Below are 15713 nucleotides of genomic sequence, written 5' to 3'. Positions count from 1 at the left end.
AGTCGCTCAGTCGTTTCCGACTCTTCAAGACCCCATGGACTGCAGCCCACCAGGCTCCTCTGTCCATGGGATTTTCCAGGCAAGAGTACTGGAGTGGGGTGCCATTGTGATTAGGTGGTGATTGATTAACGGGGCCCTTATGCAAGTGGCCTCAGAGAGCTTCTTCGCCCCTCCAGCTATGTGAGGCCACAGTGCTAAGTTGACAGCGTGCAACCTGCACAGAAGGGGACCTTCATCAGGACCAACTCTTGGGCCACATGATCTCAGACTTCCAGCCTCCAGAATTTAGGGATAAATTTCTGTTGTTGACGAGCAACCTAGGCTGGGGCAGTTTGTTGTAGCTGCCCAAACAGACGAAGACACGCTGGGTTAAAGAAGGAATCTGAAACCAAATTAGAAAATAATGTGTCAGCTGTATGAAAATGAAAACACAACGTGTAAAGTTAATGAGATGCAGCTAAGCACGTGCCAAGAGAAAAATACACAGCATGGAGTGCTCTTATTACAAAAAAGGAAGACCTTAAACTAGTGAAGCTACAGAAGTTAAACCCAGAGTAATTAAAAGGATCTTCCCGACCCAGGAACTGAATAAAGGACAGAAACGCTATGGACCTCACAGAAGCAGATGATATTAAGGAGAGCAGCAGGAATACACAGAAGAACTGTACAAAAAAGAGCTTCACGACCCAGATAATCACGATGGTGTGATCACTGACCTAGAGCCAGACATCCTGGAATGTGAAGACAAGTGGGCCTTAGGAAGCATCACTATGAACAAAGCTAGTGGAGGTGATGGAATTCCCGTTGAGCAATTTCAAATCCTGAAAGAGGATGCTGTGAAAGTGCTGCACTCAATATGCCAGCAAATTTGAAAAACTCAGCAGTGGCCACGGGACTGGAAAAGGTCAATTTCCATTCCAATCCCAAAGAAAGGCAATGCCAAAGAATGCTCAAACTACCGCACAATTGCACTCATCTCACATGCTAGCAAAGTAATGCTCAAAATTCTCCAAGCCAGGCTTCAGCAATATGTGAACCGTGAACTTCCTGATGTTCAAGCTGGTTTTAGAAAAGGCAGAGGAACCAGAGATCAAATGGCCAACATCCGGTGGATCATCGAAAAAGCGAGAATTCCAGAAAAACATATGTTTCTGCTTTATTGACTATGTCAAAACCTTTGACTGTGTGGATCACAATAAACTGTGGAAAATTCTGAAAGAGATGGGCATACCAGACTACCTGACCTGCCTCTTGAGAAATCTGTATGCAAGTCAGGAAGCAACAGTTAGAACTGGACATGGAACAACAGACTGGTTCCAAATAGGAAAAGGAGTACGTCAAGACTGTATATTGTCACCCTGCTTATTTAACTTCTATGCAAAGTACATCATGAGAAACACTGGGCTGGAGGAAGCACAAGCTGGAAGCAAGATTGCCGAGAGAAATATCAATAACCTCAGATATGCAGATGACACCACCCTTATGGCAGAAAGTAAAGAAGAACTAAAGAGCCTCTTGATGAAAGTGAAAGAGGAGAGTGAAAAAGTTGGCTTAAAGCTCATTATTTAGAAAACTAAGATCATGGAGGTCCCATCACTTCATGGCAGATAGATGGAGAAACAGTGGAAACAGTGGCTGACTTTATTTGGGGGGGCTCCAAAATCACTGCAGATGGTGACTGCAGCCATGAAATTAAAAGACATTTACTCCTTGGAAAGAAAGTTATGACCATCTTAGACAGCATGTTAAAAAGCAGAGACATTAATTTGCCAACAAAGGTCCGTGAAGTCAAGGTTATGGTTTTTCTAGTGGTCATGTATGGATGTGAGAGCTGGACCATAAAGAAAGCTGAATGCCAAAGAATTGATGCTTTTGAACTGTGGTGTTGGAGAAGGCTCTTGAGAGTCCCTTGGACTGCAAGGAGCTCCAACTAGTCAATCCTAAAGGAAATCAGTCCTGAATATTCATTGGAAGGACTGATGCTGAAGCTGAAACTCCAATACTTTGGCCACCTGATGCGAAGAACTGACTCATTGGAAAAGACCCTGATGGTGGGAAAGATTGAAGGCGGGAGGAGAAGGGGACGACAGAGGATGAGATGGTTGGATGGCATCACCGACTCGATGGACGTGAGTTTGAGTGAACTCCGGTAGCTGGAGATGGACAAGGAGGCCTGGTGTGCTACAGTCCATGGGGTCACAAAGAGTCGGTCACAACTGAGCAACTGAACTGAACTGAACTGAGTAGCTTGATACTTCTTTCAAGGAATTTGTCCATTTCATCTAACTTGTGAAATATATTGGATCTAAAGTTGTTAATAATTGTTACTTATTGTCCTTTTGATGACTATGGGGTTTTCTTTATGATAATTTTACTTATTTACTTCTTCGTTTTTGGCCGTGCTGGGTCTTTGTTGCAGCATGGGCTTTTTCCTGCTTGAGGAGAGCGGGGGCTGCTCTGCAGGTTCAGCGCGCGGGTTTCCCACGGCAGTGGCCTCTCGTGGAGCCAGGCTCTCGGACGCACAGGCTTCAGTAGCTGTGGAACACAGGCTTCGTTGCTCTGCAGCACGTGAGATCTTCCGGGACCAGAGAAGTCTCTTCCCGCACCAGGGAAGTCTCCTGCGTGGGCAGGTGGATTCTTTACCACTAAATCACCAGAGAAAATCCTTCTCTTTCATTCTTGATATTGGTCTTCTTCTCCTTCTCCCTCTCGCTTTCTCTCTCTCTCTCATTTTGCTTGAACTATATGAACAGAGAACGATGAGAACAGTTTCTCAAACTTGGAACAGTTAACATTTTGGGCTAAATGATTCTTTTTTGTGTGGAGTTGGCCTATGAATAGAGGATATTAGCAGCATCATTTAACTTTTACTCACTACATACCTGTAGCAACTACATCCTCTCCATTTGTGTCAATCAAAACTGTCTCCGGACATGGACAAGTGTCCCCTGGGATGGGTGGAATGACCTTTTGTTAAGAACCACTGGGTCAGAGATTCATAGATTTTTGTCTTGTTGACTTTTTAAAAATACATCTTGTTTTTCATTTTATTGGTTTCTGCTCTTATCTTTATGATTACCTTCCTTTTACTTGGGGCTTCCCTGATAGATTTTCCCTTCTGGCTCAGCTGGTAAAGAATCTGCCTGCAATGCAGGAGACCTGGGTTCAGTCCCTGGGTTGGGAGGATCCCCTGGAGAGGAGAAGGGCTACCCACCCCAGTATTCTGGCCTGGAGGATTCCATGGAGTGTATAGTCCATGGGGTCGCAGAGTCGGACATGACTGAGTGACTTTCAAACACACATATGTCCCTGGTAGCTCAGCTAGTAAAGAATCCCACCCGCAATGCAGGAGACCCCGGTCCAATTCCTGGGTCCGGAAGATTCCCTTTTGTTTACTCCATAAGATCTTATCTGGGGACAAAACTAACAGCTATGGCAGACCTTCTGGACATCAGGGAACGTGAGGGGTGTGGACTGGACAGATGTGTGTGTTCTCCCAAACACAGACATACATCTGTATACATGTACATGGAGAGAGGGGGAGGGAGGCTGTGAGTCTCCAGGGGACCGTGCAACCATGTGACATTCATGGAGGCGTTTGCGGGTGATCACTACACAGTTTCTTCTTCTGGTTTCTTGGTCAATTGACTTCACAATTCCAATTCCTATACTTCATTTTAGACTGAGGGAATTTTACACTATTGTAAGACATATGTATACATGAGTTATGTTCAGCGCCATGAGGGCTCATTTTGTGTGTCCACTTTGCCTGGAAACAAAGTTGGACTGATTTACTTCTAGGGGTGTCTGGGGGTGTTTCTGGAGGACAGGAGCATTTGAACCCAAGGGCTCGGTGAAGCATGAGCCTCTCTGCAGGTGGACCCAGGAGGAACGCAAGGCCGAGGAAGGCAGACTCTCCTCCTCCCTAACCCGAGGTCTCTGCTCAGAAAAGGGACAATATAATGACTAGAAGAAAAGAAAGAACATCAGCTGTGGGAGGTTTGTTCTCTGGAGCAGATTCACACTTTGAGGCTCATGTGCAGGAATTCTAGGTGAAACAGAGCACTCACCCATGTGTGTTGGAAAATTTTAAATTACATGTGTGGTTACAACTTTGTTTAAGCCAGACAGGGTAGCACAGCAAAGTCACCACGTAGTCACCTGTGTTTTGTAAAGGAGAGAGAACTTGCTGGCACATTCAGGAAAGGCTGTGTCTCAGCTTTGGAGGCACACTGAGAGGCCACAAGCAGATGGTGAGGACCAGGGTCTCGGGCAAAGGGATCAATTCACTGCTCTTCACTTTTGCCACATCTGTGTGCTGTCCATCCTGTCCAGAGTAGTTCAGTCTTCAGATGCTGTAATTCCCATTGCTAGAAATTCAATCTGGGTCATTTTTAAACCTCTCTTGTTTCTACTTAACGTTTTTAAAATCTCTTTGTCTCAAGAAAAAAAATAAACATAATTTTAAAGGTTGTTTTGTGTCCTTGACTATAAAGTACATTATCTGGGCCATTTCAGAGCATGTTTGAATTAATACATTTCGTGCTTACTATAGCTCCTATTTTCTTGATTCTTTACAGGTAATTTTTGTTAGGAATCGGGTACTGTGAATCTTTTCTTGTTGAATACGGGATCTTTGTATTTTTCCCTAATTTTTTTTTTTTTTTCATTTTTGGTTTTACCTTCAGGAAAGTCACTAGGACTCAGGAAAGTCCTTTGTCCACCTGTTATTTCAGTCTCTTACCTGGGGCCAGGGCAGCGTTTCCTCTGGGCTAAGTTTCCCCACAACCGGGGCCAGTTCTCCTGACTCTTCACCCTGAGGCCTTAATGAGGAGCTCCCCTGCGTCTGGGCAGCCGGCCCTCCTGTGACGTGCGTGTGTCTCTGGCCATCGGCGTCCGGTGTCCTTGGAGGTTCCATCCTCCCTCCGCTCACTGTGCCCCGCACTCGAGCTCTCAGGCTCCGAGCGGTGTCCGCAGTCTGCAGACCCTCTGTGTAGCTCTCTCCTCCTCAGGACTCTTCCCTCTAGACGTGTGTTTTCTTTTGGCTCCTTGGACCTTCGCTCTGAATGCAGGCGTGGTGCTGAGTGTGATCTCTGGAGGGAAGCCTGGGAGGCTGGACGGTCCGCCCTGCGGTGTGGTGACAGGTGTGGGCTCGGGGCGGGGCCTGCACGTCGTCCTGACCCGAGCCGGGACTGGGCTCCGGGCCTCAGGCATCACTGACTGAATCTCCCTCACAGAGGGGTCAGGGCCTGGGCGGGGGAACCGTCTCTGCAATGACAGCCCCTCCCAGGGAGGGCACAGCGGGGAGCTGCCGCGGCTCCAGCCCTAGTGGGAGGTCGGGGAGCCCAGGGGAGCGGCCTGACAGCCCCACACCGGCCCAGGGCTGGTTCGTTCTGTTTCTCGAGCTCAACAGAAGCTCCGAGGAGCTGGGCGGTTCTCTGAATTCGTCCTGGAGTTTTGGCTGCTGAGTGTCCTGTCAGCACTGTATGGACATCCAGAGTCCATTAGCAGTGGTCTCTGTCCCTCTGTCTGTCCTTCATCAGGCTCTTTGTCCAGGTCACCACACGGCCAACACCAGGACAGTCTGGTCCCGCCAGCCCATCGTCCCTGCGGACGCCCCTGTGCAGAGCCTGCCGAAGGGCTGGGAGGCGGGGGGAACCGGGCCAGGCCTGTCCCTGCTGTGTCCACAGTCCTCCCGGGGCTGGAGGAGAGCGTGAGCAGGACGGGAGGGTTTGTGTCTCACTTCCCCATCTGTCTGTGTCACTGTGAGGATTATCACTGCTGTCAGCTGACTGACAGTAATAGTCGGCCTCGTCCTCGTTCTGGGCCCCGCTGATGGTCAGCGTGGCTGTTTTGCCTGAGCTGGAGCCAGAGAACCGGTCAGGGATCCCTGAGGGCCGCTCACTATCTTTATAAATGACACTCACAGGGCCCTGGCCCGGCTTCTGCTGGTACCACCGAGTATATTTTTTATCCAGCAGGTCCCCCGAGCAGGTGATCTTGGCCGTCTGTCCCAAGGCCACTGACACTGAAGTCGGCTGGGTCAGTTCATAGGAGACCACGGAGCCTGGAAGAGAGGAGGGTGAGGGGATGAGAAAGAAGGACCCCTTCCCCGGGCATCCCACCCTGAGGCGGTGCCTGGAGTGCGCTCTGGGTTCGGGGCAGGCCCAGCCCAGGGTCCTGTGTGGCCGGAGCCTGTGGGCAGGGCTGGGGGGGCCGCACCTGTGTAGAGAGTGAGGAGGGGCAGCAGGAGAGGGGTCCAGGCCATGGTGGATGCGCCCCGAGCTCTGCCTCTGAGCCCACAGCAGCGCTGGGGCCTCTGGGCTCTTTTATCCTCAGAAGGGATGTCCTCATGCAAATCTTCCTGGCCCTCGTGGCCTGGTGACCCGCCCCCTGCTGATCGGAGAGCAGCTGGGCTCCTAGGAGGAGTTTCCTGGGGCCTGCCTCCCAGGCCTGTGACCAGGTGCCCAGACTGTCTCTGGGCTGAGTGAGAAAGCCTGCCCCTCCCTGAGCAGTGCACATGCCCTCTGTCTGCTCAAGGGGGTCTCCTCTGGGCTTAGGGGACACACAGGCGTCCTCTCTGGGGATGAGGTCATCATGTGGGGGGCTGGACAGTGCTGGAAGCTGGCTCTGAGGGGACTGCGGTCTTGCTGCTGTGAGAGCCAGGATTCCACCGTCGGACACCATGAAATGGCTCACAAACACTTAGGCAAACTTTTCTTTTTTAAAAAAAGGCGTTTTAGAAGATAAATTCAGGAGAATCGTTGGGATCTAGGATTAACAAGAATTGTTTGGTGGCAGCAAATGCATGTTTCATAAAAGGAAAGATCAATACTTTGAACCTCATCAAAACTGATATCTTTTGTTTGCAAGCTATCTGAAATTGAAAGTCGCTCAGTTGTGTCTGACGCTTTGGGACCCCATGGACTATATAGTCCATGGAATTCTCCAGGACTGAGTACTGGAGTGGGAAGCCTTTCCCTTCTCCAGGGGATCTGCCCAGCCCAGGGACTGAACCCAGGTCTTCTGCATTGCAGGTGGATTTTTTACCAGCTGAGCCTCAAGGGAAGCCCAAACTATATAAAGGGGATAAAACAAACAAACAAAAAAAAACAAATGACAACCCTAAAGAGAATTTTTGCAAAGCATATATCCAACGAATGACAAATACATGGAGTATACACAAACTCTCACTACTGAGTATAAAAAGAAAAGAAGTGAGTATATCAATTGGGAAAATGCGCAGTGAATAGAGCCAGGTTTTGTGGAAGAGGCTGTAGAAGTGGCCATGAGCTCATGGAGAGACCTTTGTCATCAGCCACAGGGGAAATGCAAGTGAAACCACAATGAGGCATCACCATGTGCCTGCACGAATGGCTCCAATCAAGTGCAAGGATAATCCTGAACGCTGGCACGGACGCGGAGAAACTGGGCCACTCAGGCACGGCTCAGAGGATGCTGCAACGGCCCAGCTACCCTGCGGAAGAGGCGACAGCGTCTCCAAGACCTCGAGGTCAGCATACGGCCCAGCAGCTGCCCAGTTGAACATTTATTTCAGAAGAGTGAAGACGGATGCACACAGAGAAACTAGACACAAACTGTCCATAGAGGGGCGTAAGGGCCGCCCAACTGAGAGCAATACAGATGTCCTTTCTCTGCTAGCTGGGTGGCAGACTTCGGTAATCGAATGTTGGAAAATAACTCGGCTCTGAGAAGGACTGAGTTCTTCACGCACAGAAGAGTTTTGATGATTGCCAGTGACTCTACAGAGTGAAAAACACCACTGCCAAGGCTACCTGCCATGTGGCTCTGTCTTTCACTTCTATGTGCCATTTCTGAAACGACTGACTTTTAGAAGTGGAGATGAATGAGTGGTGCCTGGGGTTTTGGGGAGCGCAGGGAAGCCGGTGGAAGAACGTGGATGCTGCTGTAAAAGAACAGCAGGGATGCTTGGGAAGAAGTCTCTGATGTATTCTGACCAGGCTGGTGGATCATGAACCTACACTTGTGATAAAGTGACAGAACGAAACACCCAGGAACACACACACCGAGAATAAGTAACCCTGGGGGAAGCTGAGTTTGATGATTGGCCAAATGTTTGATGACACACTTCACAAAACAAGGTACACGGATGAGAAGTGAGCAGCTGAAAGACGATCAACAGCGTGACCACTAAGGCAATAAGAACGAAAAACAGGGAGGACTCACTACAGCTATTAGAGAAATTTTGATAAGAACCCTACAGTCTCAGATGCCAATCACGCTGCAGGCCAATGAGCACTCATAAAGGGCTGGTTTTGAACAGTCTTCACTGCCTCCCGTTTCATTCCTGTCCTCACTTCCTGCCGTCTGTCCCTCTGGGTCCCCATCACACGCTCCCGCTGCCTGTCTGCAGGTCAGTCCTCCCACAGACCCCCTCACACGGCCCTGATTCCACAAGCACCCAGCTCTGCTGCCACCACGGGATCAAGGCTCCTTCCTCCTTCCCCTGAGGCTCATTTCTTCCTGCTGAGCCCTCAGCCCTGACAGAGCTCCTGCTCTGCGCGCCACCCACCTGAGTCAGGTCACTTCGTGCCTTGACCTCCACTGTGACCTCTGGACTCCACTATCCATGTCTCTGCCTTGAGAGACCTACAATGGGAGCACAGGGCCTGGGGGCTCCTGGGGTCAGGGTCATATCAGCTCAGACCCCTCCAAGGGAACTCTTCCCCTCTGGGCTAGGCTGGTGTCTCCTGCATCCTCCACACAGACTCGTGCAGGAGGAAAAAGAATGTCGTGTTGTCAAAACCACCTAGAGTTTAACACGTGTCTGTCTATCCTAGGCGTGTCTCTGGGAGAGGGTCGGGGAGATGGATTTCTGAGGGGAGACTCAGAGGTCAAGGCCCTGGGGACGGACAGGGAGCAGCTCACCCTCGTGCCCATGGGCAGAGGCATGGGAGGGAGGTGTACGCCTCACTTCCCCTTTGTCTGTGTCACTGTGGTACCCACTTTGGCCACCATCATTATAGCTGACACCACAGGTATAATCAGCCTCGTCGTCAGACTGAGGCTGCTGATGGTCAGGTAACGATCAGCCCCACAGCTGGAGCCGGAGATGCGGTCGGGGATCCCGTCCCCTGTGGTGACTTTTCCATCACTGGTCAGCCTCATCAGATGCCGAGGGGCCTGCCCAGGACTCTGTTGATACCACTCAATGTAGACCGTGCTGTGCTCGCTGCTCAGGGTGCAGGTGAGCTTGGCCGAGCCTCCCAGGGAGGAGGACGCAGACGGGGGTGGGGTCAGCACAGGCTGAGCACAGAGGCCTGCAGACAGAAAGGCAGGCGAGGCTGAGGGCACCCACACTGGGTGGGGGACCCTCAAGACTGAGCCAGGCCCTCAAGACTGAGCCAGGCGGAGGGGCCGGGAGCCCCCCGAGGCCCTGGGCCACACTGACCCGTGCTGACCAGCAGGGACAGCAGGTAGAAGGGGACCCAGGCCATGGTGGGAGGCGCGTCCTGAGCTCTGCCCCGAGGCTGCCCAGCTGGACGGGCCTCTCCAGGCCCCCAATTTATCGTCTCCCCTTGCAGCTCCAGGAGGACGGGCAGTGCATGCAAGTCAACTCCCCGCCCCCGTCCTTGGTCTCAGCTCCTGCTCAGCCCTGAGCCCAGGGCCTCACTCGGGATCCCCTGGGGTCAGAGGCAGGGCCACATGTGGGTTTCAGAGGGACAGACGTTCTCCTCAAGAGAAGTGTGTTCAAGGAAGCACCAGTCATGCCCTTTGCACTTGAGCCTTGCCCAGGGGACGGGCACCTGGGAGCGTCTGCAACCAGGACCCACAGCGCCCCCTGGTGCCCCAGGATGGTCATCTTCCTACACCTGTAGCTCCTTCAACATAGGGAGGACTTGTGAGACTCAGCAGATGCCAGACCCTTGGAGAGTTTCCTGCATCCCTCCCCTGGTGTCATAGTAACCCCAGCGCCCTCTGTTATGGCTCAACCCCTCCCCAGTCTAATGAGCAGGAGCCAGCACTGGGAGAGGACACGACTTCCCCAGGGACTCCAGATGGGGATGAGTGAGTCAAGATTCCAGCCAGGGCACTGACCGTTCAGCCCCCACACTCCCCTCCCCTTCACCAGGCCCCAGAGCTTCCACCTTTCCCCTCCCCAGGCCTCCTGAGCCCCTCTCTCACAGCCCTCTGTTCTTTATTCAGGTACCCTGGAGCCTATGTCAATCAAACATTCCTTATGGTCCACCTTTTTTCTAGATCTGCACACAAAATATTTCTTAATGACTTGTCATGGAGTTCATGGAGATGATCTTCCAGCGAAAGGGAAAATGTGGCTCTACTTATTAACACATTCACAAGCTATTGTCATTCATTTCAAAGACTATAATAAAAATGTGCTCGATGGCTCAGAACCACCTTTAAAATTGTAGTTGCATTACTGTCTTGCCTTGAGATGCAAGTCAGATGGATCCACGTATAAAATTCCGCGGTTTCTGGGTGACCTCGGTACCCCTGATCTGGGTGGAAATGGGGCCAGCAGTTCTTCCCCAGCAATGCTTCTGGGCTGTGGGACCCTCCATCGCCTCCTGGTGGTGGTGAGTGTGTTCTGCAGGTACAGTTTCCTGAAGGAAACCACATGCACCTCAGGGTCTCTTCCAAGATGGTGGCTCCATCAAGCCACACTGGCTCCTGATCATGCAATGTGGGTCGTCCTCGTGAGATGTGCTTCAGATTCAAATACCCGCCAGGTTTTAAAGATTTAGGATAGAGTAGCGTAGAATGTGTCAATATTTTTAATTCATATGCAGATGATATTTTCAACTAATTGTCTAATTGGGTAAGCAAAATCAATCATGGAAACAGCATCTAATTCTCCTAATTTAAAAAGTGTGTATTGGAAAATTTTAAATTACTTATATAGTTAAAACATTGTTTTAATTGGACACGACAGCAAAGCAAATTCACCACATCGGTCACTTGTGTTTTAAAGGAGAGGGAACTTGCTGGCACATTCAGGAAAGGCCGTGTCTCAGCTTTGGAGGCACACTGAGAGGCCACAAGCAGATGGTGAGGACGAGGGTCTCGGGCAAAGGGATCAGTTCACTGCTCTTCACTTCTGCCACATCTGTGTGCTGTCCATCCTGTCCAGAGTAGTTCAGTCTTCAGATGCTGTAGTTCCCATTGCTAGAAATTCAATCTGGGTCATTTTTAAACCTCTCTTGTTTCTACTTAACGTTTTTAAAATCTCTTTGTCTCAAGAAAAAAAATAAACATAATTTTAAAGGTTGTTTTGTGTCCTTGACTATAAACTACATTATCTGGGCCATTTCAGAGCATGTTTGAATTAATACATTTCGTGCTTACTATAGCTCCTATTTTCTTGATTCTTTACAGGTAATTTTTGTTAGGAATCGGGTACTGTGAATCTTTTCTTGTTGAATACGGGATCTTTGTATTTTTCCCTAATTTTTTTTTTTCATTTTTGGTTTTACCTTCAGGAAAGTCACTAGGACTCAGGAAAGTCCTTTGTCCACCTGTTATTTCAGTCTCTTACCTGGGGCCAGGGCAGCGTTTCCTCTGGGCTAAGTTTCCCCACAACCGGGGCCAGTTCTCCTGACTCTTCACCCTGAGGCCTTAATGAGGAGCTCCCCTGCGTCTGGGCAGCTGGCCCTCCTGTGACGTGCGTGTGTCTCTGGCCATCGGCATCCAGTGTCCTTGGAGGTTCCGTCCTCCCTCCGCTCACTGTGCCCCGCACTCGAGCTCTCAGGCTCCGAGCAGTGTCCGCAGTGTGCAGACCCTCTGTGTAGCTCTCTCCTCCTCAGGACTCTTCCCTCTAGACGTGTGTTTTCTTTTGGCTCCTTGGACCTCTGCTCTGAACGCAGGCGTGGTGCTGAGTGTGATCTCTGGAGGGAAGCCTGGGAGGCTGGACGGTCCGCCCTGCGGTGTGGTGACAGGTGTGGGCTCGGGGCGGGGCCTGCATGTCGTCCTGACCCGAGCCGGGACTGGGCTCCGGGCCTCAGGCATCACTGACTGAATCTCCCTCACAGAGGGGTCAGGGCCTGGGCGGGGGAACCGTCTCTGCAATGACAGCCCCTCCCAGGGAGGGCACAGCGGGGAGCTGCCGCGGCTCCAGCCCTAGTGGGAGGTCGGGGAGCCCAGGGGAGCGGCCTGACAGCCCCACACCGGCCCAGGGCTGGTTCGTTCTGTTTCTCGAGCTCAACAGAAGCTCCGAGGAGCTGGGCGGTTCTCTGAATTCGTCCTGGAGTTTTGGCTGCTGAGTGTCCTGTCAGCACTGTATGGACATCCAGAGTCCATTAGCAGTGGTCTCTGTCCCTCTGTCTGTCCTTCATCAGGCTCTTTGTCCAGGTCACCACACGGCCAACACCAGGACAGTCTGGTCCCGCCAGCCCATCGTCCCTGCGGACGCCCCTGTGCAGAGCCTGCCAAAGGGCCGGGAGGCGGGGGGAACCGGGCCAGGCCTGTCCCTGCTGTGTCCACAGTCCTCCCGGGGCTGGAGGAGAGCGTGAGCAGGACGGGAGGGTTTGTGTCTCACTTCCCCGTCTGTCTGTGTCACTGTGAGGATTATCACTGCTGTCAGCTGACTGACAGTAATAGTCGGCCTCGTCCTCGGTCTGGGCCCCGCTGATGGTCAGCGTGGCTGTTTTGCCTGAGCTGGAGCCAGAGAACCGGTCAGAGATCCCTGAGGGCCGCTCACTATCTTTATAAATGACCATCACAGGGCCCTGGCCCGGCTTCTGCTGGTACCACTGAGTATATTGTTCATCCAGCAGGTCCCCCTAGCAGGTGATCTTGGCCGTCTGTCCCAAGGCCACTGACACTGAAGTCGGCTGGGTCAGTTCATAGGAGACCACGGAGCCTGGAAGAGAGGAGGGAGAGGGGATGAGAAGGAACGACCCCTTCCCTGGGCATCCCACCCTGCGGCGGTGCCTGGACTGCGCTCTGGGTTTGGGGCTGGCCCTGCCCAGGGTCCTGTGTGGCCGGAGCCTGCGGGCAGGGCCGGGGGGCCGCACCTGTGCAGAGAGTGAGGAGGGGCAGCAGGAGAGGGGTCCAGGCCATGGTGGACGCGCCCCAAGCTCTGCCTCTGAGCCCGCAGCAGCACTGGGCTCTCCAAGCCTCTTTATTTCCTCTCAGAGCTTTGAGGGGGCAGTGAGGGTTTGGGTTTATGCAAATTTACCCCCGGGGGCCCCTCACTGAGAGGCGGGGTCACCACACCATCAGCCCTGTCTGTCCCCAGCTTCCTCCTCGGCTTCTCACGTCTGCACATCAGACTTGTCCTCAGGGACTGAGGTCATTGTCACCTTCCCCGTGTCTGACCACATGACCACTGTCCCAAGCCCCCCGGCCTGTGGTCTCCCCTGGACTCCCCGGTGGGGCGGTCAGCCTGGCAGCGTCCTGGCCGTGGACTGAGGCATGGTGCTCTGGGGTTCACTGTGGATGTGACCCTCAGAGGTGGTCACTAGTCCTGAGGGGATGGCCTGTCCAGTCCTGACTTCCTGCCAAGCGCTGCTCCTTGGACACCTGTGGACCCGCAGGGCTGCTTCCCCTGAAGCTCCCCTTGGGCGGCCCAGCCTCTGACCTGCTGCTCCTGGCCGCGCTCTGCTGCCCCCTGCTGGTGGAGGACGATCAGGGCAGCGGCTCCCCTCCCGCAGGTCACCCCAAGGCCCCTGTCAGCAGAGAGGGTGTGGACCTGGGAGTCCAGCCCTGCCTGGCCCAGCACTAGAGGCCGCCTGCACCGGGAAGTTGCTGTGCTGTGACCCTGTCTCAGGGCGGAGATGACCGCGCCGTCCCTTTGGTTTGTTAGTGGAGTGGAGGGTCCGGGATGACTCTAGCCGTAAACTGCCAGGCTCCGTAGCAACCTGTGCGATGCCCCCGGGGACCCAGGGCTCCTTGTGCTGGTGTACCAAGGTTGGCACTAGTCCCACCCCAGGAGGGCACTTCGCTGATGGTGTTCCTGGCAGTTGAGTGCATTTGAGAACTTACATCATTTTCATCATCACATCTTCATCACCAGTATCATCACCACCATCACCATTCCATCATCTCTTCTCTCTTTTTCTTTTATGTCATCTCACAATCTCACACCCCTCAAGAGTTTGCATTGGTAGCATATTTACTTTAGCACAGTGTGCCTCTTTTTAGGAAACTGGGGGTCTCCTGCTGATACCCCTGGGAACCCATCCAGAAATCGTACTGATGGCTGAACCCCTGCGTTTGGATTCTTGCCGAGGAGACCCTAGGGCCTCAAAGTTCTCTGAATCACTCCCATAGTTAACAACACTCATTGGGCCTTTTTATACTTTAATTTGGAAAAATATCCTTGAAGTTAGTACCTACCTCCACATTTTACAGCAGGTAAAGCTGCATCGCATTTGAGAGCAAGTCCCCAGATCAATAAAGAGAATGGGATGAACCCAGGATGGGGCCCAGGGGTCCTGGATTCAGACTCCAGCCGTTTAGGACAGAACTTGACTAGGTACGAAGTGAGCGGGGTGGGGGGGCAATCTGGGGGGAACTGTGGCACCCCCAGGGCTCGGGGCCATCCCCACCACATCCTGGCTTTCATCAGTAGCCCCCTCAGCCTGCGTGTGGAGGAGGCCAGGGAAGCTATGGTCCAGGTCATGCTGGAGAATATGTGGGGCTGGGGTGCTGCTGGGTCCTAGGGGTCTGGCCAGGTCCTGCTGCCTCTGCTGGGCAGTGATAATTGGTCCTCATCCTCCTGAGAAGTCACGAGTGACAGGTGTCTCATGGCCAAGCTATTGGAGGAGGCAGTGAGCACTCCCACCCCTGCAGACATCTCTGGAGGCATCAGTGGTCCTGTCCTGTAGGTGGTCCTGGGGCTTGGGCCGGGGGACCTGAGATTCAGCCATTGACTCTCAGAGGGGCCAGCTGTGGGTGCAGCGGCAGGGCTGGGCGGTGGAGGATACCTCACCAGAGCCAAAATAAGAGATCACCCAACGGATAGAAATTGACTCACACCCTTTGCTCTGGCACATTCTGTCTTGAAATTTCTTGTGGACAGGACACAGTCCCTGGATAAAGGGATTTCTATCTTGTGTGTGCAATCGAGCTGTAGACACGCTTGGCTGTGACATGTAATCCTTTGAACATGGTATTAAATTCTGTTCACTAACATCTGAAAGGATTTTTGCATCAATAAACCTAAGGTATATTGCCCTGTCATTTCCTTGTCTTGTAGTGTCTCTGAGTAGGCTGGAAGGGGTAACCAGCTTCACAAATCGAGTTAGGAAATTCCCTTATTCTTCCACTGTCTAATAGACTTTCATAAGATTAGTGTTAATTCCTCTTTAAATCGCTGCTATAATCATCACTGTGGCCACCGGTACTGAATTTTTTGTTAGGATGATTTTTAAACAAGAATTTTAATGATTTTTCCTTTTATTTTCGGCTGTGCTGGGTCTCGTTGCTGTGTGCCGGCGTTCTCTCGCTGTGGCCAGTGGGGGCGCTGCTCTCGCGTTGCGAAGCTCGGGCTTCTGACTGCAGTGGCTTCTCTCGTTGCAGAGCGCGGGCTCCAGGGCGCTCAGGCTCGCGTGGCTGCAGCACGTGGGCTCAGTAGTCCTGGGGCACAGGTGCAGCAGCCTCTCAGGACGTTTTGTTCCCAGATGGTGGGTCGGTCGAACCGGTGTCCCCTGCGTTGCAAGGTGGATTCTTCACCGCTGGACCACCAGCGACGTTCCCTGGAGGTTTTT

The 15713-nt window shown here is 52.4% G+C and overlaps 1 protein-coding gene and 1 gene segment (V, D, J or C); both read right to left on the bottom strand.

Moving 5' to 3' along the window:
- Positions 1 to 15713, bottom strand: part of LOC109571160 (immunoglobulin lambda-1 light chain-like) — a 230055-nt gene that overhangs the window by 63450 nt on the left and 150892 nt on the right. The window contains exons 1-2 of one of the 5 annotated variants that reach the window (XM_070769912.1): positions 6223 to 6352; positions 5773 to 6067 (exon numbers count right to left, since the gene is read on the bottom strand). The exons of the other annotated variants lie outside the window; for them this stretch is intronic. Of the exons in view, the coding sequence (XP_070626013.1) occupies positions 5773 to 6067; positions 6223 to 6268 (341 nt within the window). The 5' untranslated portion in view covers positions 6269 to 6352. Of the gene's footprint in view, positions 1 to 5772; positions 6068 to 6222; positions 6353 to 15713 lie in introns of those variants that run through there. 5 annotated transcript variants of the gene reach the window in all.
- LOC139176788 (immunoglobulin lambda variable 3-25-like) lies at positions 10241 to 13123 on the bottom strand. The segment is given in 2 exon segments: positions 10241 to 12862; positions 13017 to 13123. Coding segments are annotated over 2 exon segments (609 nt in total).

This window comes from Bos indicus, chromosome 17 (genome assembly GCF_029378745.1).
Source record: "Bos indicus isolate NIAB-ARS_2022 breed Sahiwal x Tharparkar chromosome 17, NIAB-ARS_B.indTharparkar_mat_pri_1.0, whole genome shotgun sequence".
In the NCBI taxonomy this organism is placed as follows: Eukaryota; Metazoa; Chordata; class Mammalia; order Artiodactyla; family Bovidae; genus Bos; species Bos indicus.
This window is presented reverse-complemented; position numbering and strand designations above follow the sequence as displayed.